Below are 26,350 nucleotides of genomic sequence, written 5' to 3'. Positions count from 1 at the left end.
AATTTGGTTTTGGCCTTTTTTGGACTTATCAACTACTATTTGTGATGGTACTTAAATTGGAGTGTGTGTGTGTGTGTGTGTGTGATTAAACAGGATTTTGTATTATGTAAGAAACTGGCAGAAATTATTTGCCTTTGCATAGATGCCTTTACTTGAGTCGCTCAAGAGATCCTGTTCTGAAGATCCTTTGTTCTGAATACATAATAAGCAGATTATGAAGAGATCATTTGTTACACAACTTCCCTAAAACACCCCCACATCAGAATGTTACGCGGAGGGTTTGGACAAATGTTTCCATCATGAATGAGAGAGCCAAGCAGCCACAGTGCCGTCCGCAAGAGAACATGCATCCGTCCTCCTCCTCCTCAGCACTTCAGCAAAGGGCTTTCCTTCATGTTTAAATAATGTGTTGCCATGTAATGCCAACAGGTGCTTTCTGTGTTGAAAAAAGATCAGAGCTGAAAGTGGCTGGATTGGATTGGTACCGTGAATCTCCCTGCAGCCCCACCGTCTGTAAGCTGAAGCGACTGTGTAACACAAGAACAATGTTGGGGAGAGCTAGTCCTTGCCACTTCATTGATGGCTTACTTTGGACATACCAGTCTGTAGTCAAAGTAAGAAGCGTGGGAAGAGGCATAACCATCTGCCTGTGACTGGTGCAAACAAAATCCTTGTTCAACCATTGTAAAAGAAAAGAAAAGAAAATTTTAAGGGCATATCCATCATGGCGAAGAAGAAATGTAAATTAGAGATCATGATGGAAGATGGTTCGTATAATTCACCAGTATTTAGCCACTATGCTTTGTATGTGATATTTGGGGGGAAATAAATCGGCATTGATTCATGTACAATGTTCAAAGAATGTGTGTTCGATATGACTTTGTATAGAAAAAAGACATCATTAATTTCCACACGCTGTTAGGAATGTCAAACAGGTAACTACAGAGCTGTATACATTTTTAAATCCACATTTCTTTAGCCAGAATTCATGAGAAGAGGAAGCTGTATTGCCACCCACCCCCTCCTTAAGAGTAATTTCCTCTATGTTCGAGTGTCAACAACAAATGTGATCTTTCTGTTTGGTTTGGTTTTGCAGTTGGAATGGAGATTGATGGACAAGTGGAGAGCGACTCAGACAGTGAAGGTAAATGAGAGATGAATGGCTGCTGTCTTCGGAAAGAGGGTGTTAAAGGATTTCTTTTCCAGAGAATTACATGCAGTGCATACAAATTGATACACACTGGCAGCAATCTAAGCACTTGCTCATTGACTGCCAGCTTTGGGGACTTGACTTAAAACAAAGGCTGACTTTCATACAGAGGTCGACTTTTTGCCTAGTCGATCAGCGGAAGACTCTGCTATGGGAGGAGGCAAAAGTTCTTAGTCTAACTTAACAGCACCATGTACATTGATGGTGCTATATAAATAAATAAATAAATAAATAATAATAATAATAATAATAATAATAATAATAATAATAATAGATGGCAGAGCTAGACCAACCGATGTCCCGGGGATTGCCGGGGATCCTGGGAGCAGGGAGGGATGATCTCTCCCTTGCCCTGGGATATCAGCCTATCCTTTTTCAGCAGTTTTTCCGCGGCCTTGGGTTGATCCCAAGGCCATGGAACGTGTGGGCAGGCATCATGGGTTGTCCCAGCCCCTCGCAAGTAATCATGAGGAGCTGGGCATGGGGGTGGGGGGAGCGAGGATTTTTTTAAAAAAAAGACGTACTGTTTTTCGCTCGAGCGTTTGTTCACTCTGTCTCCTTTTTTAAAAAAATGGCAGGTGTGACGTCCTCTTCCTCCTAGGACGTCATGCGCCGCGTGTAGACAAGGGGGAGATCTCGCGATATCGCAAGATCCTCCGTCACACTAGACCCGGTAGGTCTAGCCATGGCCAGAGTCACAGGTTTGGAGGGGCTGCAGTGGATCATCCAGTCCGGAGTTGGCAATTTTTGTAGGCACATTTGGAAACTGGAGAAACCCTCTTGGGCACCACCACAGAATGGCTGTCATGGGAGGTGTACTAGTCACCGTGTTGTCCAGAGGCATCAATAGGAAATGAAGATGGCAGCTCATGGTGGTCCTCGCTTTGCTTTGAAGGATCCCAGCTGCTGTTAATTTTATTTTTAAAAAAGATCTGAAGTGGAAGGGATAGGACAACTTGGCAGGTCCCAAGGTGTAGCCCTGTTTTCATGGCACCGCATTCCCCCTAAACCCAGCAGTTTTGCTTACTCAGGGTGGTAATCACCACACCAAGGAGGGAGTCCAGTGTTTCCAGTGGTCATCAGGTACTGGAGCCACCCCCTACATTATTCTTGGCTTCCGGTTACCAATCGCCAGTCACCTTCTACTAGAACCACCACACACCCCCAGATCAACCACAGTCCACAGAGCAAGGTCAGATGGCAGAAATGCTGGGATGAACTTGTTTCCACTGAAGAAGTCAGGATAAATCTCTGACAGTTTTACTGCACAGCTTAGCAGAAAAGCCCCGCGGTAGCTGCAAATCTGTGGATGCATCATATAACTAATGCATCGCAGATCTGCAGCCACTATGGGGCTTTGAGCACATATAAATTGCCCCTTAGACCTACTTCAAACAGACTTAAGTCCCATTGATTTCAATAGGTCTGCTCAAAGGAGTCTCGATCTACTGGCGTGCATTGCAATGACAGGCCTGATCCAGAGACTGTGTCTATTCTAGAATATTGATGTCATCCCTACTGGGCCACATGACGCACAGCTGATCCTGCTGTGATCTCGAGTCCAGCACTCAGTTATTCAGGAATATCACTGACTGCTTTTGTGACTTTTTTCCGGCTATCTCACTACTAGGGTGACCAACTGTCAGGATTTCCCCGGATTTGTCCTGGTTTTTGTTCTTTCCATGGTGTCAGGGGGGATTTTCTATAATTTTCAATAATGTCCTGGAATGACACACCTTCCCCTTTAAGGCTGCCATTAGCATGGCAGGAGGGAATGACATGCTTTCTTGAGGCACATCATTCCCCCACCCCGAGCTCCAATTGAGGTCTTAAAGGGGAAAGTGGGTCATTCGTGGACATTATAGAAAAGGCCCCAATTGGAGTGGATGGTGGTGGTGCAGAATGAAATCCTTTCCCCTCCTCCACTCCAATCGGGTTCTTTAAGGTGGCGGGGGAATAACGTACTTTCTGCAGGACTCAGAAAGCTGCTTCCCCACACACACACTAGGTGTCCTCTTTTTTGGTTTCCCAAATATGGTCACCCTACTCACTACAATCCCGAAGTCTGAAGCTGGTGTGACACCCCTCCCCCTTGGTGAAGCTGTTCCTGTTTGGCGCAAGCTCCTGGCTCAGGAAACAGCCAATCCGCTGTCAGGGGCGTGTGCATGGACATTGGCGTGTTTCATGACAGAGTGTTTTTTTAAAAAGCAAAACAAAAATATCTCTACGCAGCAGTGTATTTTTGACACTGTACTTATCCCCCCTTCTGTTGCTGCATATCTGCGTTGGTGCACATCTCTCAGGAGTTATTAAAAAAAAAATCATGCTCCATACCCATCTGCCTAGTCCCACCCACTTTTGCCGATACACATTCAGAACTGCCGTCACGGGGCACACGTCCTCCTGCAATGGCTTTCCTTTACTTGCAGGAAACATCATGGAAGCAGGGAACCATTGCAATCATCCCTCCTCAGTTGTGAAAGGGCTGTAGGTATAGATTAGGCCCACTGCAGTCATTGCAGGTATTCTCATACATTGTCAGGAACTGGGTTGGATTTCTTGTTTGTACTTTTCTATCAACTGAGTGGAGCTTCATTTAAAACAAACACTGTTTCCCTCGAATGCAGAGGAGGAAAAGGAAGAGGAGGAGAAGGAGGAGGAGAAGAAGGTAGCCAGAAGGCGGAATACAAAGGAAACTGCCAAGGCAAAGAAAAAACAAAATAATGAAAGGGATGCCGATGATGAAAGTGAAGAAGAGGAAGAGGACAATCTCAGGCGGAAGAAACCATATAAAAAGAAAAATCAGGAAGCAGATGATAGCAATCAAGAAAGTGACGCAGAGGAAACAGCGAAGGGGAAGAAAAGGGGAGGTAAAAAGGTGTCCAGCAAAGAGCAAAAGGATGCTGAAAACAAAGACAAGCAAGCAAACAAGAAAGCCAAAGGAAAGGATAAGAAAAAGAAGAAAAACGCAGGAGGGAGGTATGGTATTTTCAGCTTCCCCAAGATCAAAGTATGCTCTAAGGACTTTGATATTATGCACTCAGGTATAAAGAGCGATTTACAAAACACAAACGCTTTCTCTCTATTCTAACTGACACAAAGGCTTTTAAATCACTGCTCTGCTTAGCAAAATAAACACACTGGTGGTGGAGTCCAATCCTTTCCTGGTCACCACAACTGTGTATTTTGCTGAGAGAAATGGGGATTCAATGCATGTGTGCCATTCAGGGATGATGCAAAGTGTGCATTGTGTACTCAAGTATTAGTGACTCAATTCCATCCTCATTTCCAACCTTTATTAGTAAAGGATGATATTTACCAAGGCAGCCAGTTCCTGACATGCTCTGTAACATACCCATGCATTCAAGGCAGGCACTCAAAAACAAAATTGTTTTTATAATTTAGGGCAAACCCCTCTAATTTTTGGAGCTTTGGCTATGGGGCGGTATATAAACGTAAAATAATAATAATAATAATAATAATAATAATAATAATAATAATAATAATAGAAGATCTAGGGCTCAGGTCAAATAAATGATCTTATGTGAAGGGGTGAGGGAAACTACAGAATCTAAATCAGAAAACAGATGAATAATGAAAGGGGGAAACACCATAAAAATGGCAATACAATTTCACACCAAATTCCTTGTCCATCTCATTCAGAGCCTTTCTACACGGGGCTTTTATTGTGTGCCCATGATTGCTCACTCATGGTAGTTCGTGGGTCCTTTACACATTCCCCCTTCTTCTCCAAGGCCTGTCCTGCTCTTTGCAACCATTTCCTCAGCTTTTTATAGATCGAGAAAAGTGTGGTATCATTCAGAAATGGCAGTATTAGACTCTCATGTAATTCCGTATTTTGCCTAGTGGTTGTGTAAGAAAACACACAGAAAGGCAGAGAAAGAAAAATTCCAGGAAACAGCATGTGTAAAAAATCTGGAAGAAGTAGTCTTGGTAAAGGGGCTGGTTAAGAGCCTCATATAGAAAAACCTCAAATCCTTCTTTGCATGTTACCTGAGTAGGTAAACTAGCAGAGGTTTTCCTACTCTGATTTTCTCCCAAGCTTAGCCATCTCTGTCCCTGAATGGTCCAAATAGGGCCCTCCCAATACATTTTGCTGGCTGATTGCCTAAGGAACATCTTCGCTATATACAGAAGCTAACCAGACTGGCAATTTGTTTCTTTATTTGTTTTGTTATTTATAATGTCCACCCCCATATCCCTCCTTTCATTGTAAAATGATCCCAGGGCAGTCACAATATACTACATATCACTATAACATAGACAATAGAGAAAGAAATGCATTAATATAAAGTTTGGCATAACAAAGGTGACAGGACAGCAACCTCCATCACACCTGAGGGCAGCAGTTCAGCTCAGGGGGCAGAAAGAAGACTATGTGAACAAACAGCTCTGTCCTCCAACACTTTGTTGGCACTTTCTGCCTCCCATCACTCTATCTAATGGTAGGGCCGGCCCTGGGTCCAAACCGTCCCATCCCATTGTCACCTTCCTAATTTGGTGCTTTCGCCTCTGCAGGATCACTGAGGCACGATGTGGGCAACTTACCTCTTCACAAGTCATATTTATATGTGAAGGGATGCCGGTAAGCAATTACAGAATTGTTGCATTTTTTATTATTATTTTAGAAAAGATGGCATTTTAACCACTGCCTATGGTGACATTACTCACTGGATTTTTCCTGCATGTGTATATAGTGCTTTTCTACATGAGGCTGTTAATCCATTGTATCTACTTTAGTTTTTGTCACAGAATTGAGATCTGAGCACTATAAGAAGAGGGTTTTTTTTTCTGCTTTTCTGCTACATAACGTCTAGGTGGCACTGTGGTACAGCAAAATAGCCACATAAGTGAAAAGGGCATTTTCTTTCGCTTTCACAAAAATGCTGCATTTTTTCCTGTTCTAAAAAAATCTCCCTGAAATTGCTCTTTAGACACAGAAGGGAAACTGCAGGGTGATGACAACATCTAAAGAACCCATACAAAATGTGAGTAGGGAATGACGAGCGCATGATAAATGCCTTATGCAGACAATCCCATATTCTCTGTGGTTGCATATTTACCCAAAAAATGGATGTATATGCGAGAGGGGGGAAATGCACCAAATAGTGTAGATGCAAAAGAGACAAGCTCAGGTCTCAGGAAATTGGATAAAAATTTAAAAAAAACTTATACAATTTCCTGAGCACCTGAGCTGGTCTCTTTTGTGTCTGCGTATTTACCCAGACATGAGTGAAAATTAGGGCAGAACTGGCTAGCACAAAAAAAAAAAAAATATGCTGGATGGCACACACACACAAAATAACCTTGTGGGGTTTCCCATTCTCCACTTTGTAAAATTTAGCCCATCTTTCCTTATGTCATTACGCAGACATTTCCCAGTCTGTGTCCTACAACATTAGCTGCTCCTGGTACAGGCAGCAAAATAATTAGTTCAACATCACATTGCAGATCATGGGGGGGGGGGGGGAGTTTGTAACATAAAAAGACTGTTTTTTTGTGGCAACCCTGATTGTGTGTGTGGTCCAGTTAAACCCCCGGCCCGAACTCCCACATTCCTGTACATAGGAATGCAGCTTAAAGGTGCAATCCTATGTATGGTTTAACAGAAAAAAGTCTAAAACTTTAGTCTGGCCAGCTCTGTTTGGATAGATACTCATCATCTGAAGAGTTGGAAGCAGATTACGAAGAACTAGCTAACTAGCTGGCTGGGTCATGTTGGGAGTTGTAGGGCTTTTCTCTGACTAAACACAAATAGGCTTGTGTCCTTAATCTTGTTTATAGCCAAATCAGATGACTACTGGATGCATGAAAGCCATAGCTATGTACGTAATACTTTGGGCGTGTCGAGCTATCTATCCTTGGCCAACTGATGCATCTATATCTGCCACCAAATAAAGGGTTTTTTTAAAAAAAGGACATCAGTAAACACTTCTTTAAAAACTGTTTTTGCCTCTGTGTGGTGATGGCTACATATGATAAAATGAGCACTTATGGTAAGCTGATACATGCAGGCTTTTCAAGCATCGTCCCCCTCAATAATGGTGTGAACTGGCCTTTGGTCTGATCGTGTGTTTTTCTTTCTAGTTCTTCCTCATCTGTTTCCAAGTCTTCTGATGATGAGTCTCTGTCTGAAGAAGAGCTGGCCAAGCTAAAGGAGCAGGTAGAAGAAAAGAAAAAACTCATATCTGTTATGAGAAACAAACCCTGGCGCATGGCCAAGAAATTAGCTGTGCTGAGGTAATTGAAAACGCTTCCTTGGTTATTTAGTTTTCACAGCCGGTGTGTTTGTGTGTGTAGATCAACCTTTCCCAACCTGGTGCCCACCAGTTGATGTACAACTCCCACTATTTCTGACCATTGGCTATGCTAGCTGGGGCTGATGGAAGTTGAAGTTCAAAACATCTGAGGGCACTGGGAAAGGCTGGTTTAGAAGGCTGTTCTATTCCACAAGGATTAGGCTCTAGAGCTATGTCACCCTTTGAGTCTTGGGAAAGCAAAAAAATGTATTTTCCACATGGATTGGCTTAAAGTTTAAGAGCTGGATCCAAATTTATGCACTTTCAATGAGGCTGATGGAAGTGGACTTCCCTGCCCTCTCCTCCCCACAGTAGCCCTGCCAGCCCCCTCAAGATGCTACATGAGGGCCAAGGGACACTGCTCAATGGGGTGACAACATATTTTTTAAACCAAAGTTGCTGCGCTCTCCTTCTGTGTGTGGGAGAAGCAGCATGTTCACAACAAGGGATTGAATGGCCCTCGTACACCTTGTTTACTTTGTTTTCAAACAGGAAGTAAACAAGGAAGTAAGTGTTCACAGAGAAGCGATGGTAGCCAGCGTTTCTTCCAAGGTGTGATGGAGCTTTCAAACACTCTTTGGGGCCCTTCAGAGGGGGAAGGGAAGAAACTGCTATGAGTGCCCACACCGCCCATGGGCCTCGGGATCGTCCCAGGACCACGGGTAAAACAGAGATAACCAAAGAGGGAATGTCACTGCCTGCTCCTGGAATCCCGTGTGTGTCATTTGGATGCACAGGGGCGATCCAGGGACAATCCTGGGGGGAAAGGCAGGTGTAGAAAGGGCCTATCTATCAGAGCTTTCCTACTGAATGCAAGGAATTGTGGTTTTATGGAGATCCATAGCTCAACAAAACTATGCTTCCTGTGATAAAAAATATTCCACTGAGTACAGAAGCTCATTGAACATTCTAAATGTGAAGAAGCTGGAGCTAGTGGGAGTTTGCTAGTTAAAGTCACCAGGAAGAGAAAGAGAGGGTCATCTGGATATAGTGCAATTCATAACCAAAGTTATTCATGGACAATGATGCAACAGCTCCTAATGAACTAGGGACGGGAAGGAGAACCAATGACAATGAAACCAGTTTGTATTTAGTGAGTAGTATCCAATGGTAGTCCTACTTAGAGTATGCCCATTGAAATGAATAGGACTTAGGTTACTAGGAGTAATTCTGGATACTGCCCCTAGTGTTGACATCCTATTGATGGAGAAAGCCCAGATAATTGTACTACACTGTATAACTGTATTTTACAACAAGTGACTTCAGGTTTCCTCATGATGACACTGACCTTGTTCAGACAACATACTAAGCCACGGTGGTTAAGCATTTTGAGCTAAACATTATGGCTTAGTGGCCTGGTTCAGACAACACACTGAACCATGCTGCTTAACCACAACCATTCCTTACCATGGTGGCTACATAATCACACTTTAAACATGCTCACTAACCATTTGCTGCAAAAGGGTTAGCAGCTGAACCATGGATTAGCGTGTTGCCCAAACAGGCCCACTGAGTTAGTATTGCTCATAAGTTTGCAGCAGAACTCATAGGAGCTAGGGCTGTGCACACACACACACCCTCACAACTCACCTTGGAGGCCAATTCAGGAACTACGACTTGCCCCCGAATTGGTTCAGGGCACTTCAGGACTAGGACAATCCACTTCGGATTCAGTTCTGAAGCAAGGTTTTTTTGGGGGGTGGGTGGCAGGAGGGAACCAAGTGGATCAGCCATTGCAGGGAAAGCCGGGCGCGAGGCCAACTGGAAGTCCATTGGACTCTCCCTCCCTGCTCACCCCTAGAACTGCTGCCCCCACTGCCCACAGGAGTTACCTTAGCCATGCATCCTCAATTAGAGCTACCATTTGGCCCGGCGCTACCATTGGGCCAACTAGGCAGCCACCTAGGGCGCAGAGTTCAGAGGGGTGCAGTACTGCCCTTTAAGGATAACAGTTTTATACAGATTAGCTGTTTTAAGAAAAAACATAATAAAAGGAAAATATAATAGTTCAGAAACTCTTCTTGAACAGCTGAATTGAAGTTGGCAATTGGGGGTGGGTGCAAGTAGCTCACCTTGCCTAGGGCGCAAAATAGTCTGGCCCTGGCCCTGGGAACACAGGAAGTTGCCTTATACCGACTCAGACCATTGATTCATCTAGCCCAGTATTGTTGACACTGACTGCCGGCAGCTCTCCAGGGTTTTAGATAAGAGACTTTCCCAGGCCTAACCAGAGATCCTGGGACCAAAGCTGTGACCTTTGGTATGCAGAGCTCATGTTCCACCATTGAGCTGCCGCCATTCCCATAGCTTCATTTTTTCCACTTCATCTGTTATCCACAAAACGTAAAGGGCTAAAGCTTCTACCACCTCTCCCAGATGTTTGGTTTTTTCTAAAAGAAGTATTATAAATATAATCACCTTTTAATTTTTTTAAATTAGGGAGGCTCAAGCTTTTGTAGAAAAATTTGAAGGTGCCTTGGGAAAGGGCAAAGGAAAAAAGTTATATGCGTATAAAATGATGATGGCAAAGGTAAGCAATACAAGCATTTCTGATTTAAGTGAGGATTTTCCATACTTCTTGTACTTTTTGTAATGTATTTTTACCCCTGGAAGTTTCAAGTCTGCATGTCTGACATTAAAAACACAAATAGGAGGATTCAAAATGTCGACCTATGCGTCAAAAATCACGTTTGAACACAAGTTCAAAGGTGCAGTAACTGTTGAAATCTGAAAACAAACAAACACGGAGAGAGGCATCTCTCCACAAAATGGTAAAATTAATTCTGAAAATCTAAAAATCTTGAAAGCAAAATCAAGATGTGTGTAGCATACAAAGAATGCACAGTCTCTGAAAAACCAGAAATGGGCATTTTGCAGGAGTAGAGTTGGTCTCCTCCACCACCACCACCAGCTCTTCCTCCTCGTCCTTCTTTGAAGAAGTGTGTACTGTGAGATAACACTCAACCCCTAAACAATTTTTTAATATAACTTTTAAATATTTTTGAAAATCAAACTCAGGGGTGGAGCTGTATTGCTTATGTTAGTGATGTGACAGATGTTTTTTAAGAAACACCTGGGATACTCACATACTTCCATTGCAATGGATGGAGAGAAGAAGAACCTCATTTTCCTAGGCCTGGGAATAAAATCCCACAATTGAAGCACTGGGAAAATGCAATATTTAAACAAGAGAAGAGAAACCTTTAAAAAAAAACTGGATTCTTGCTGTTACAACTGTGTAATTGGTGTGTGTGTTTAAATAATGCAGAAAGGCTGCAAGACTTGCTTTATAAGCACAACTCCAGCATTTGAAAACTTTGCTATTAGCCCACTGATTGGATTGTGGATATAGTAGAATAGTTGCGAACGATGCATGTTTAAACAAACAAACAAACAAATATCCTACAACTCCTAGCATGCCCTAGCCAGCATTCTGAAAGTTGTGGGACATTTTTCTATCCAAACATAGGGTGACCATATGGAAAGGAGGACAGGGATCCTGTATCTTAACAGTTGTATTGAAAAAGGAATTTCAGCAGGTGTCATTTGTATGCATGCAGCACCTGATGAAATTTCCTCTTCATCTCAACAGTTAAAGCTGCAGGAGCTAGACTAGAGTGACCAGATACAAAAGAGGGCAGGGCTCAGATAGCGATAGCACTATTGTGCAATTGGTTGTGCAAGCAGTGCACAACAGGTTGCACAAGAGTTCTGCTCAACAGGTTGGAGGTTGCACAAAGGGTTCCACAAGTGTAATGCACAAGTGCTTGCACACCCATACTTGTGCAAATGCAACCTTAGTTGGATTTTTCTCTTGTGCAATAGTTCAGAACCTAGTTTCTTCTAGGGCAACATCATTTATGCTAACAGAATTACGTCGTTTGATATTGTCCAGTGTATCTAAGGCTGTTCAGGTTATTTTGCCACAAGAAGCAGAAGATCCCACAAGCACTTCTCCCCCCGGCAGTAAAAATACAATAACTATAAATTTAATAATTAACAATTTGTTGTTCATTTATGATTCCTAAAATCAGCTGCTTGAGGTCACCACCTCACTCTGCTTAATAATAGGAGAGCCCCAAGGATTGCATCCAATGTTAATCTAAATTAAGTCCCATTCATTTCAATGGGTCTATTCTAAGTAGGGCTAACATTTGATATAACACTAAGATCCCTACTTATCTTTTAAAGGGAAATGTTTGGAAGAACAGGCAGAGAAAATCCCATACCCTCCCTCTCATTAATCAAGAGTTCATTATGTCAATGTTGAAATCCAGCAGCTTTAGGAGAAGGGCTCATCTTTCGTTTTCAAGAGCCTAGTAAATCATTTTAAGAAGTCCATAAGTCTTTCTTTGCCTCCTGCAGCCCTAGAACAAAATCACCTCCTACTGTGTTTATTTCCAGAAATGGGTCAAGTTTAAGAGAGATTTTGACAATTTTAAGACACAATGTATACCTTGGGAAATGAAGATAAAAGAAGTGGAAAGTAAGTTAACCTTTCTTTCTACCTAATCTACTGTTCTAGATATGAATTTTACTAAAAGGACTATGCTAAAAGGAATTGTTAAATATGGTTATGTTGAACATCACAACGCAAACATAATGGCCATTCCCTCCATCAGACGAACATCCCACACTTGCTGTTCCATTGAACATCTTTTATTTACTAAATGAATTCACTCTGTTTTCAACTACAGTTCCCAAATGAATATGCAAATAAAACCATTTTATTGAAGTTAAAGTGCCAACGTTCAATCAAAAAACACCCAAGCATCACTGTATTCCTTATTTTGGATTTTTTTATCTGTCATCTTCAATCCCTTCATACTCACAGTGTGGAAGGGAATTACTGGGATTCACCACTTTAAAAACTTCTTAACTAGTTGGGTGTATCAGATTCAGCCGAATGCTGAACCACATCAGGCTGATTTGGACAGATTCAGGAGATGTCCGAATCGAAGCGGGACCTCCTGCAAAGTGGACCAAAACTGAATCTGAAGATTCGGGATTCCAAAGAATTGTTACGTTTCTCCGCAGGTTCTCCATATAAAGAAAACAGCAGGTTGGGGAAAGTGGAGGGGAAGAGGAGGGGCTGGAGTTTTGTGATTGGCAGCTTTGGCTTCTAATCACAGTGGATGGTTTTACTAGGGCTTGCCAGCTCAAGTGTTTTGTGTGTGGGGTGGTGGGGGATGTTGAACTAAAACATCACAGGTCTGGCCCATTGTTTAGTGCTCTTTGATAGTCCTCCCTCCCAGGAACAGGAATGTTAAAAAGAGCTTTGGTGGAGCCTGTGGGACATGCGAGGATGTAGCATTGGGTGCTTACATGGAAAATGCTGGATGTTCAAGTCCTTCTGCTTCTGAATGCCCCGCATCTATACACCACCCATGTTCGTTTTATTGCACTTTCTGTGACTTTGGTGCTAACTGAGCAGAACACAAACTGGTCTTAAACCATTTTTCATTCATCATAACTCCCTAACCCCTGCACCTATCCTTCTGAAATTTTGCGATTTCTTGTTTAGGGATATCGCTATAATATATGCCATTTTCATATGAATCCCCACACACACACACACACAAAATCCATGTAAGGAGATAAAGGGAAGTGAATCACTTACCCACACACCCCAAATTCGAACACTTCCCTTACACACACAAAATGTTGTACCTATCCTTCTGAACTTTTTGCAGGTTTCTTAACTAGGCCACCACTATGCTGTATGCATTTTTATAACAATTGTCCACAAAAAACATAGGATAAGTGCATCCATTTTTGGAAAGCCCCCAAATTGCAGATGCTATTCTTGCACATTGCTCTCTGCATCTATTCATCTGAAACTTGTTGGGCTTGGTCCCCTTAAATATCCCTGCAGATTTTAGCCAGCTCTGCCAAGAAATTTTAAATTTTTTATAAATAGTTCCCTTTTTAAAAAACAACAACTAAGTTTAAAGGGACATTCGCCTATTTAATGGGCATAGCCCATTCGTAAGGGACTGGGAGTCGGGAGATCTGAGTTCTAGTCTTTTCTCAGCAATGGAAACTCACTAGGTGAGTTGGGACCAGTCACAGGCCTTAGCTAGACCTTAGGTTTATCCTGGGATCATCCCGGGGTCATCCCTGTTCATGTAAATGACACACAGGGGATCCCGGGAGCAGGCAGGGATGACCCCGGGACGATCCCGGGATAAAAGTTATGTCTAGCTAAGGCCATAGACTCTCAGCCCAACCTACCTCATAGGGTTGTTGTGAGGATAAAATGGAGAGGAGAGGGAGTGGAGCCTAGCAGCCAAAAGATGCAGTAAAGTTCTTCTGAGCTCCGGATGTTGAAGCCTAGAAACGCATTTATCTCCGTATGATCAGCATGACAAAGTGAGTAAATTTTATCAGCAGTATTAAAAAATGGAGAGGAGGAGGAGGATTATGTGTGCCACCTTCGGTTCCTTAAGAAGGAAAAAAGGCAGGATATAAATGTAATAATAAATAAAGATATAAATAAACATATGCTGATCACCCTGTCCATATCATCAGGGCAGGACCCCTGGTAGGTGCATAGGAAGTAACATTTTCATTTTAATCTTACATAGTTTGATTTTTTTTAAAAAAAAAAAAAAGTTCTAGTTTAGCATTGTTCTGTGGGAAAACTACAACCCTTCTCAACTTGGCTCTCCAATACTTTCTCATTCCCCAAATGGTGGCTGCTAAGTCACTCTTCAGTGGTTTCCATTCATTGCATAGCAGCCAGCAGGAGTTAGAGGGCAGTTATCCCTTGTCAGAAAAAGTATTGGTGGACAGTGATGCCTGCCTGCCTGCCTGCCTGCCTGCCTGCCTGCCTGCCTGGCTGTCCATAGAGTGATGAAACTTGTGCTTGAGAAGATGAAGGCGTTAAAGGCAGAGGGGAACCCATCTGGTCTGCGGTGCAAAATGCACCTCTTTCGTGGAAGTTGTTGGCAACATGTAGGGTATGGAAACTATGGGCATGGCTAGACGAGGGGGGTTGAGGGGGATGATCTCACGATTTTATGATTGTGAGATTGTCCCCCTCATCTACACACAGCGTGCAATGTCGTGGCCACCATTTTGGATTTTATTTTAAAGGAAAAGGAGCGCTTGAAGGGAACCATGAGGTGTTTTTTTTTTTAAAAAAAACAACAACAGCTCACACTCCCCCCATCCACCCCCGAGCTCCAGTTCCCAGCTCCTCACTGTTACTCACGAGGAGCTGGGGGGAACCGTGGCGGCGGGCCACATGTCCCGCAGTCTCGGGATCATCCCGAGACAACGGGAAAAAGTGGGGTGGAAGGGTAGGACAATATCCTGGGGAAAGGGAGGAATCATCCCTCCCTGCTCCCGGGATGCCCTGTGCATCATGTGGACATACAGGGACGATCCCCGGGCGATCCCAAGGATATCGCCCCATCTAGCCATGCTCCATGTCTCTCCTTCAGGTAGACAGCACCTGGGAGGACATGTTGACTGGTTTCTCTCTCTTTCAAGGTGATAGCATCAGTGCAAGGTCACATTAGCCAGTCTCTCTTTTTCAGGCAGTCAGCATCAGCGGGGGGGGGGGGGGGCATTTTTAAAAAGTCAATTTGAAAATGCTTCTCTTTTCGAATTGTTGCTGCTAACAGCAGAGACAAAGTAGATGTGTGGGCTGGAGAGGAGAAGGCCAATATGGAAAGTGGCTTTGGGCACTGCTTTGGGCAGTGAGGTTGCTAAGGCAGGCCCTGAGGAAGTTGTGTACCTGGGCTGGAGTCAACTTGTGTTCACCATATTAATCTCAAATATTTAAGTATAAATGAACAGCAGGAGACAAAAATGAGGGGTTCAACTTAGAAATGGAGTTATATTGGTGCAGATATGTAACAAACTGAATCAGTGTTAGACTATAGGGAAATCAGTTTGAAGTTGTACTAAGCACCTTTCTAATAGCACCTCTTCCTTATTTAAGGTCATTTTGGTTCTTCAGTGGCCTCCTATTTCATATTTTTGCGATGGATGTATGGGGTAAACCTAGTCCTGTTTGGCTTAATATTTGGACTAGTTATAATTCCAGAGGTAAGTATGGAAATAATACTCAGTAAATATTGGTCTGAACACAGGAGACATTAAGTTGCATGTGGTCACATTGTATGGGCTATAACGCATCACATATAGAAGGCTATCCTGGTCCCCCTTTCTATCTGCATGGAGTTGTGCACCTAGCATGCGGCATAGGTGACCTTTAACCACCACCACCCTGCAGTCCTCATCCAGATTGGCAGGTAGCGTGTCTGCAATTTAGATTACCAAATACTGCTCCATTAGAGGAAACAGAACAATGTTTGGTGACAAATTGTATGAGTGAGGAAAAAAAGTCAAAAGGCAACTGGTGGCACCAGGAGTTGTGTGTCCGAGAGGATTTATTATTGCCGACAAGTTCCGGACTAAATCGAGTCCTTCATCAAGGCAATCTAAAGGAAATTTTTAAAAAGATATAGTTTTACAAAAGAACAAACTCCACCTTGTGCCTTCTTCTTACTGCTACCATATGTCTGCCCCATCCTCCTGAATCCTTATATTCACACACATACACAGAGAGAGGAGGAGGGCTTTCTCCGCTGTGGCACCCCGGTTGTGGAATGAGCTCCCCAGAGAGGTCCGCCTGGCGCCTACACTGTACTCCTTTCGTCGCCAGCTGAAGACCTTTTTATTCACTCAGTATTTTAACACTTAATTTTAACTTAAATTTAAATTATACTGTTTTAACTCTGTATTTTAACCTTATATCAATTTTGCTGCGTGGTTTTATCCTGGTTGTGCTTTTTATATTGTATTTTGTATTTGTATTTTTAACTTGTTGGTTGTTTTATGATGATTTTAATTTTTGTGAACCGCCCAGAGAGCTTCGGCTATTGGGCGGTATAAAAATGGAATAAATAAATAAATAAATAAATAAAAAATAGAGAGAGAGAGAGACAGAGAAAGAGAGAGAGAGAGAGAGAGAGAGAGAGAGAGCGCTAAGATTATTTCACAAACTTTGGGATGATATACCACAAAGCCTCTCTCCAGGCATGAACAAATGCCCCCAACTTGATCCTGATTTTTGTCGAGGGATGAGTGCTGCATAGAGAGATAAACATAATCCTTTTACTGTGTTCAAGGGGAAAATAACCCATGACGTTCATGGCAACAAGAGCTCTGCCATCTGCCCAAAATGAGTGGAATTCAAATTGCTGCTGTATGAAAGACGCTTTTTAAACATTGCTTGTGAAGAGGAGACTGCTTAAGTGTATGGGTGATTGGGGTTTTATAGAGATTTTTTTTTAGTACCAGTATTCTAGTTGATTTTCAGAAAGGAAAAACAGTACAGGCACTACAACAGATCAGTAGAACAGTATAAAATAAGAGCCCACTCTAAAGGGAGGAAAATGTAATACAAAATTTCTCCAACTCACTAAAACTCTATATTTTCTATTCTAATATGTAGCAAAGGATCCCATTCCCTTTAAAATTTAACATCTCATTGCTGATAGTGTTGCTAATTTTGGCATGCCAACTATATACCACAGCTAGAATAAGTATTCTTTTATAGACAGAATAACAGATTTCTTTCCAATGTTAGCACAAAAGTTTTTGCCAGTGTCAAGTTTAAAACCCATTCCACCTTAGAATGAAATGTATTAATGTATTTAAGTAAAATGCCATATTCATATGGCTTACTGTCTAAGGCCAGATCTACGCCAAGCAGGATAAGACACTTTGAAAATGGTTTGAAAACTGTAGATGGAGTGTGTCCTGGGCCCCAACAGTTGTCGCTACTGTTATACACCATTTTAAAGCAGTAGTGTAGATCCTGCTCCAATGTCATATTGAAGCTGTGAACAAAGGAAGCTGTACCATTTAATTTAGAAACTGAAATCTTCAAAAACTCTCAGAAGAGCTGTAAAAGTGACCAGCTTCTTCTCAACTGGTGTAAAGTCTAGTAACTAGGATCCCAAGAGATGCTTAGGCTTACTCAAGGGGTCTTTCATTTTGAACATTGGTCAGCAAAGTGTATATATGTTTGTCTATCCATAATTCACAACCAAGTTCAATACCCAGTGCTAGTTCCATTGGTTTAATTGAATGTCTATAAGAATATAAGAAGAGCCATGCTGGATCAGACCAAAGGCCTATGGAGGGAGATTCAGGAAAGGTGAAAGTCCTCTTCACACAGAGCATACTTAAAACTATGGAATTCACTACCACATGATTTAATGATGGCCACCACGCTACATCTTGTAGTAACTTTAAAGGAGGATTAGACAAATTCAGTTGTTTTGGAACATGAGGGAAAAGCTATTATTGCACTTATGTCCTGCTTGTGGATTTTTCATCGGTGTCTGGTTGGCCACTGTGCAAATAGAATGCTCGACTAGACGTGCTATAAGAGCCTTATAGCTGGATCTTAAGAAGCAGCCAAATAAGTCAATGGAACTAGTAGAACCAACTTAAATCCAAATACACAGTCTTAACTTTAGGTTAAAAATGGAGAAACTTTTGATATTTTGGTTTCACATAGATCAATGCACCTTACCAGCATGAAATGAAATTTGCTGTGTTCTGTTACTGATCAGTCAAGAAATTAAAGAAATGTTTGCAATGTTTCCGATACCATAAAAATTGATTAATTTGTTCCAGGTATTAATGGGAGCATCATATGGAAGTATTCCTAGAAAAATTGTACCCAGAGCTGAGCAACCAAAAGCTATGGATTTCTCTGTTCTTTGGGATTTTGAGGTAGGAGCTTTCACATTTATGTACAGTTTTGACATGTGGATAAATCCAAAACCCTCCAAATCCACATCTTTGGCCCTCAGATTTTTGTGATATGAAGTTGGAGGTGAACAGACCCAGCAAAATTCCAGAATGCATTTTGGAGTTAATTTCTAGTGACAATCATAACATTGAAATAAGTATATTTCAGAATAGTTCATGATAGAAGGCCCAAAAAATGCAATAGTATAAAATTAGGGAATCAAAGCTCCATAGAATTGTTTGGCGGCATACCAACTGACTCCTTTTTCACCCGTATTATTATGAGAAATGTTCTTGAGTGTTGTCACACATTATGCTCATTCTTCAGTTGATGTATGATATAGGTGTTGCTTCAGTGAAGTTAGCCTGTCCTGTGAAGGGAGCAGATGATTGGAGAGTAGATGACATAGATCCTTCCTTCATCATTGTCATTCCTGGGGGGCAGCCAACAAAGCTAGAACAAGAAATAGCCCCGTCGTTGGTCTGTCCCATATGATCTATACATTTCAAACAGAATCAACACAGCATAGAAAAATAAAGTGGCAACCATGACATTCAGGGTCAAACTTCATGTTACATTAATTGCATAGTGTGCCAGTAATGATACACACACACAATACACACATACCATATGTGTGTGAGAGCGAGCCTAGATTCAATGTGCATGGATTAAACCTGCCCCTTCAGCCATTTCCCCCTAAATCCTGCCCCCACAGGGGATTTTAAATAGAAAAAAAGAAAAAGCCTCCAATGAAGACTCCCCCACTTTTTAAAGCCCCATGTAGTAGTGAAGAATTTCAGGGGGAAATGGTGTACAGGGAGCTTTAATCCTTCCCTCCCAGTGCACAGTAGTCCTCATCTGAATTGGGGTTGTGCAGATTTACTCCAGAGTAAAAAAGTTATTACCCTCAGCTACACACTACAAAATTAATGTAGGGTGACCCTCCATGAATGTGCTTCTTTTGACTCAATAATCATGAATGCTTAAATCCATTTAAAAGCACTGTTTTTGTGGAAAACTAAAAATGCAGCTGGGCCTGCAATGGCTGTTAAGTTACTTTGGGTGTTTCCAGATGGATGGCTTGTAGTGCTATTGGTCGAAGGACATTGTGCAGCTTTCGCTCTTTACTGATTTTCTGTGGTTAAAAAAAAAGACAGAAGTAGAGATGGGGAAGCATTGGTGAGTTACAAATGGAAAACGACACCTGGACCATTGTCTGAAAGCAGCCTTTGGCACCAGAGGCAGAAAATCCCACGACCACCTCTCCCCTCCCTGACATTAAAAATTCAACAATAATAATGAATTAATAACACAATTTTCTGCTTCACTCTGCCTAATAGGAGGGATGGCCCAGTGTCATCCAGTTATGAAGCAGCATGACTTGGTTTGCCCTGAGACATCATGCTCTCAGTGTTATCAGCTCACACCTATCCCACTGTGAGTCACTCAGCACTGTGATGTACATCAAGTGCTGAGTCATGTATGTGAAGTACATGTCAGGTAACGTGTGAATCAGTCCTGAGAACCATCCCTATACAGGTACATCAGGGATGAGGAACCTCTGGCCTACAGAGCTAATCTGGCCCACAGGGCACAACATGTCCCCTTTTGATTTATAGTACACACCATGAGAATGGGTAGACTAAACATCAGCCTTTCACTTGGTCATGATCCATCTGCCATGCTGATGCCTTGGAAGTCTGCGGAGCCAGTCTGCCTGCGAATTCACCGAAGCTCAGCGTGACATGCCCCATAAGTATAATATTGAGAAAATGCTGAGGTTAGATTTAAGGATGGAAATAAATGAACAGTCAGCAACGCTGATCCCAGCAGACCCTGCTTTAGAAAGTGCATATGAGAGAGACTTTAAGACAAACACTACTTTTCCATCAAATGGGTTACGTAACAGAGGACAGGCAGAAGGAAAGAATGGGCTTCATTTGAGCTCAAGACAACCCTTCTGACAGAGCGTTCTGGAGGCTATAATTTTGTTTTTATGCTTGCAATAGGAAAAAAATCTGGGAAATGAAATGTAAGTGCATAGCAAGACCCCCAAGCCGAAAATAATCTTTCTAATGAATGCCAAAAGAAAACTCCTTTGTGCTTGACTTTCTATCATGCTTTTTGCCTTTAGCTCCTACAGCGACACACACAATAGATTTTGACCCTGTATAGTTATACAGGGCACCATCGCTGCCCTTATTTGCCACTGTTCTCACTGCTTCAGTCTCAGCAGCAATTCAGTCGTGGCAGAGAAGAGTGAAGAGCCTTTTGTAGTTGTGGCGTGACAGAGCGAGAGCAGTAGTACTGCCTGGTAGAAAGCTTGTTGCAATGGCTGCCTATTCTGATCAATGGCCTACTCAGGAAAAAAAGAAGCTTTCAATGAAAGTTGAGCAGTAAAAATTAGAGTCTCATCCTATATTATTTTAGAAGACAGAAATGGCACATTCGTAACACAGATATGAAGAAATAACTTTGGAAATGTAGTCTATATATCTGTCGGAGGGAAGATGGAGCAGATCTGGAGACCATACAAGAATTCTGTCCAACATAGCAGTGCTTATGAAATCGCAACCTGTGACTCCTCTCAGATTCAATTTTTGCCCATTTTCACACACATGTGCATAAAGATGTGCACAGAGAGAGGAGCGGAAGCAACACACTGATCATTTGTTAAGTGTAGAACAAAAATGGCTCTTAGCAGCCTTTACTTTATGCATCCAGCTTTGTTGAGGTTGTACATAGCAATAAAAAATATCTCTCTGTAACAGGGAGATGCAATGCAATGTACTCCCTGTGTTTATGATGAACAGATGCTCATCAGTCTATGGTTGTGGTCCCAAACACGCTTATTGGGAAGTAAGACTCATTGAACTCAGTGGGACCTTTGAATAAGGGTGCTTAGGGTTGTGCTGAAAAATGGCTTAGCTGGGCACACAAGGAACTCCTGTTTATACGATCTCTTGTGCCCAACAAGAAGTATCAGGCTGAATGGATACACTATTGATGTCATGATCAGGCATCTTAGCTATAGCATGTACTACCCAAGCTGCAGCAATGTGGAGTAAACTGTATCCAGGTGGTCCCCTTATTAGCTTTCTACTAGCCAATGTTTTTAGAATATGATTTTGATCTTACATGCGTAAGAGTGAACATCTAAAACACGTGAGCACAAATTGATTTAGGCTATTTCCCTTCCTTTTCAGGGCTATATTAAGTATTCTGCTGTTTTCTATGGCTACTACAACAACCAAAGGACAATTGGCTGGTTGAAGTATAGGCTACCAATGGCATATTTCATGGTTGGTGTCATTGGTGTATATGGATACAGCCTGATGGTTGTAATAAGATCGTAAGTTAATCCCTTTCTTTAACATAACTTTGCATTATGGATTCTTTCCTTATGTCTACTAAAGCAGACTTCCCCAACCTGTGTTCTTCCTGATGTTGTTGACTACAACTCCCATCATTTACAGTCAACATGGCCAATGATCAGGGATGCTGATAGCTGTAGGTAGGAGTGGGGAAGAAATAAGGTCGGTTTACGTTTTAATACAAACAGACCTAATAATTTCACATTTTCTAACCAATACGCGAAATGTAACTCAATTATCCTTCAAAATTCTCACTTCTTTCTGAATTTTGCAATGGAGTTCTCCAATCAAAAGCCAAACATGAAATGCATATATTAGGGGAAAGTGTACCCCAAAATGCATAAATTCGTGAAAATACCATTACAAATGCAATATATTAGGAAAATGGCTTGCAAAGAAATGTGTATATTAGGCAGGAAATTATGCAGAACTGCATGTATTAGAATCTAGATGGTTTGTTCCAGCATGGCTCTTGTTATGTTCTTATTCTCAATGTGCACAAGAAATGTGCATGAATTTTCATATGAACTATGAAAAAAATATCAATGTTTAGAACAAACTGAATTTAAGGTTGGGAAAATTCTCAAAGTTTGGAATGAACTGAACTTCAGGTATGAAAAATGAGAAACTAAGAGAATCAGCAGTGGACAGAAGTCCATCTTTAGTTGGACTTGTACTATAGCTAAAACGAACTGCAGACCTACAAATTATTATCAGTTACCCACCTCTCCATCATAGAATGGTTCTGTGCCCCTGGGTTAAGCACTCCTAGCCCCCTCACGCTCACTGATTCTACCCTGCAAATGTCCTCCAATTCATTACAACTCAAGTCTGTAAGAACCTGTATTTTCCAAGTTAATGTATAGCTCCACCCTGATGCTTTGAAACAGGATGCATGAGATGCAAATAATTGCTTCATTGGGCAATTTTTTGTTGGGACTACAGCAGCAGGGGGGAGGTTTAACCTCCCCACCCACCATGGTCCTGATACTGAAGAGTTGTCATTTGCAGTCTTAAAAAGCTTCATGTGACATTAAACCTGCCACATGTTTAACATCATATGTAGTTAGCCTTGTGCAATTTGCACCCCCGTGGTGGATTCTTTCCCCTCTCAGCCCAAAGAAGGAACTTGGGCACCACAAAATGCATTTCCAAATGCAAGTGGAATTCACGCCTCACATTGCACTAAAGATGCACACCTTTTGCCTTTGGCCTTCACACTGAAACTATCAACAGACAATACAGAGGATAACTTACCCTGAAGTACCAAAAAAGATGTGTAATTTTTAGTGCAATGTGAGGCGTGAATTCCACTTGCATTTGGAAATGCATTTTGTGGTGCCCAAGTTCTGAGAGGGGAAAGAATCCACCTAGATTTGAAGCTGCCCTCCATGCTGAACCAGCATGCTAGATTTTGTTCTGGCTTACAAGCACACTGTGCCTTGAATTATTTTATGAGAAGGCTAAAAAGGAACATCAAGTAGGGGTGTGCTCCACTCCGTTTCGGATCCCTGAATCCGAAGCGGAGCGGGCCGATCCGGACCTCCTAAACCCAGTTCCAGAGCTAATCGGGGGAGGTCCGGATCGACTCAAAACGCTTTGGAACGGTCCAAAATGATCTGAAGCTTCGGAGCCAGGTAAGTGCGGAGGGGGACTTACCTGTCTCTGTCGTCCACCGCCACCGCGGTCCGTGCGGCGGGCAGATGGTAGAGCCAGGTAAGGGGGAAAGGGGGCTTACCTGGCTCCGCCACCACGGTCTGTGCAGCAATGGCAGCAGAGCCAGGTAAGGGGGGAGGTGGGCTTATTCGGATGCCATTTTGTCCCCCCTTCCCCACTTACTTGCCTCTGCTGTCCGCCACGGAGGCAGGTAAGTGAGGAAGGGGGCAAAATGGTGTCCGAATATGGATCTGGTTCTGGAGCAGGTCGGAGGGGGGCGGATTGATCCGAAGCAGTTTGGGTGTGTGTGCACAGCCCTAACATCAAGTATTAGTGATCTTCCTGTGCTCATACATGACAGATGTACAAAACAAGGAATGGATCCTTTATCTTACAACTCTCATTTTCCCCCTTAATCACACAAAGCTATTATGTGTTCTTTTAGGAATGCCAAATGAACTTTTATGTTTGCTGGCAAAGGCTGCTGCACCGCACCCCTATTCAGTGTTCATAATAGCTCTTTCAGATTGGACAAAAGGAGATGGACAAACACAGAGATCTCCAGTACTTGGACATTGCTCTGAAACCTCAGCATCAGTAACCGTATCTCTCTCTTCCAGTGTACGCTATTAACGAGGAATTGCCCACATATTGTATTTCAGTATATCAAATCAAACAAAGCAATTGGAGACTGCCTGCTTAATTGAAAAGTTCAAGATATGTCCATGAGGCACTTATTCCAAACACTGCCAGTGCAACCATTGCTATGTATTTTTTATGTGACATGTAATTAACTTGTGGGTTAGCTAAGTTTGTGGAGCTTTTGTAGCAGCTAAAACAGCACTCTTCATATTCAGAGGCAAGAAACACACAACAGAGAGGGTGGGTTCACACAACACGCTAACCCACCCAGTGTATATTGTTGTGGAACTGTAGGTTATCATGGGTTGTCTGAATGCAGCACATTTTCCACGGGGTGGGTTATATTATCTAAATGCAGTGCTTTTTCCACAGGGTGAGTTATTGTGTTGTCTGAACGCAGAGTGCTTTCCACAGGGTTGCTTGTTAACCATGTAGCATAGCTTGTTAACCACCCTGAACAACTTAACAAGGTGGCTTGTTCAAGAAAAATAAACCAGCCTGCATGGTTAACAAACCACCCTGCAGAAAATGCACTGTGCTCAGAAAACACAATAACCCACCCTGCAGAAAATGCAATGTGTTCAGGCAATACGTTAACCTACACTGTGGAAAATGCACGGTGATGCACTGGGTTCAGACAACACAATAACCCTTGATGGGTTAGCGTGTTGTGCGAACCCAGCCAGAGTCTTGGTAGCATAACTCCTAAGAAATATATTACAGGTAAGTTTCATATTACAGGATAAGTTTGCCCGTTTCGGTAGATGTGCAAAGTGGTAACCATACCCTGAGTATAAAGTTTGTCCACAGCATTTGACAAGGTGGGCTCTGCTCCACAAAAGCTTATGTAACAGTATATTTTTTATTAAGAATGTTTTTTGGGGGGCAGTCTTTAAGAGTAGAACCCAATGATGATGATTAACATTGATATAGCTGATTTATCCTGGATTTTATCCAGGTTTTATTGCATTGATATTTACTTGTAAGTCACCATATATTACTTTGTTTAAAAGATGGGGAATAATAATAATAATAACAACAACAACAACAACAACAACAACAACAGGAGATAACTACAGGTATAATCCACTGGACTGTGACAAGTGTAAAAAATACACACCTGAGATGAAATCTTTGATTCCCTTTGGGCAACACTATAATTATGACCCCTGCAGGGAACACCAGGGTTATGCCGTTGCACTACTAAGAATCTCTAATCAGCTTTCCCACATGTCTGTACACAGGTATTTCAAGATGTGTGTACATATATATTTGATGCCGAAAATACCTATCTAACACCAGCGTTTCTTTTAGCTGTCTTAATGTGCAGCACTGCCCTATTTTAGAGAGAACATAGGATGGATCTCCAATCAGGACTCCATGCATACAGAACAGAGACATCTAGTGGCTAAATAATATATTGGAAGCAACCATATCTGAATTTGTTGATCTGCAGGATGGCCCGGAATGCCCATGAAGACACAGGAGATGGAGATGATGAGAACTTCATTTTTAGCTATAAAATGTTCACTAGTTGGGACTACCTCATAGGCAACCCTGAGACAGCAGACAACAAGTTTGCATCCATCACAACTAGCTTCAAGGTAACCTCCACACCGTCACACCCTAGTTTCCACCACATTAACTTTCCTCTCTGCAGCAAGATCCTTGCCTCTGGAGACACTGCTGCATTGCACCTTTGGCAGAATTTCAAGGGCGGGGGGCGATGTATGCACATTTTAGATCTCTAGGATATGCTGTTTAGACACTCTTGTGATTTTATCAGAAGGCTTGCAGCTTTTTCTTAACAATATCCCAGCTACATCAGTCTCTTCTTTCCGGCTTTCCAGTTATCCGAATTAAAGGGAAAACTTGACAATATTGTTGCACTGTACAGTGAAGGCTAAAAATCCATATGATGCATTAAACACATCTCAGATTCAGTGTGTGTGTGTGTGTGTGTGTGTGTGTGTACATATTAGACTTTAGGTTATGATTCTTGAACTGAACAACCCATATTAAAAAAAAAAGGATGGATCATGTTGATTTTCATTCACTCATACAAACAGGTGCCAATGCCAATATTAAGGGCTTAGAAAATGGCAAATCAACCCATGCACCTGGCCCCCAAATCTTCATTTTGTAGATCTATGTGTAGAGTTTTAATAGTATATCCTGTTCAATAAGGCTTGAGGTATCGCTCACCCACCCACTGCTCTCTGGGTTAGTTACACAAACCAAAGAGCAACCTGAAGGCTTATACATTTTGTTAAGGGGTAATGGTTGCATGTTTTATAGTTCCTGCAGAGCTCCCATTACATTACAGTGCTCAACGTGTTTGTAAGCCGAAAGATAAATGTACACATAA

At 42.2% G+C, this 26,350-nt stretch overlaps 1 protein-coding gene across 1 annotated transcript in view; it reads left to right on the top strand.

Moving 5' to 3' along the window:
* The first annotated feature begins 7,409 nt into the window (after positions 1-7,409).
* The window catches only part of LOC134400660 (transmembrane channel-like protein 2), a 42,034-nt gene continuing 23,093 nt past the window's right edge, over positions 7,410-26,350 (top strand). The window contains exons 1-7 of the mRNA XM_063129126.1: positions 7,410-7,471; positions 9,970-10,060; positions 11,935-12,016; positions 15,482-15,588; positions 18,193-18,291; positions 21,517-21,662; positions 25,439-25,586. Of these exons, the coding sequence (XP_062985196.1) occupies positions 7,425-7,471; positions 9,970-10,060; positions 11,935-12,016; positions 15,482-15,588; positions 18,193-18,291; positions 21,517-21,662; positions 25,439-25,586 (720 nt within the window). The 5' untranslated portion in view covers positions 7,410-7,424. The remainder of the gene's footprint in view (positions 7,472-9,969; positions 10,061-11,934; positions 12,017-15,481; positions 15,589-18,192; positions 18,292-21,516; positions 21,663-25,438; positions 25,587-26,350) is intronic.

Source organism: Elgaria multicarinata, chromosome 1 (assembly GCF_023053635.1).
Source record: "Elgaria multicarinata webbii isolate HBS135686 ecotype San Diego chromosome 1, rElgMul1.1.pri, whole genome shotgun sequence".
Classification (NCBI taxonomy): Eukaryota; Metazoa; Chordata; class Lepidosauria; order Squamata; family Anguidae; genus Elgaria; species Elgaria multicarinata.
Note: the sequence above shows the minus strand (reverse complement) of the source record. Positions and strands in the feature narration are given on the sequence as shown.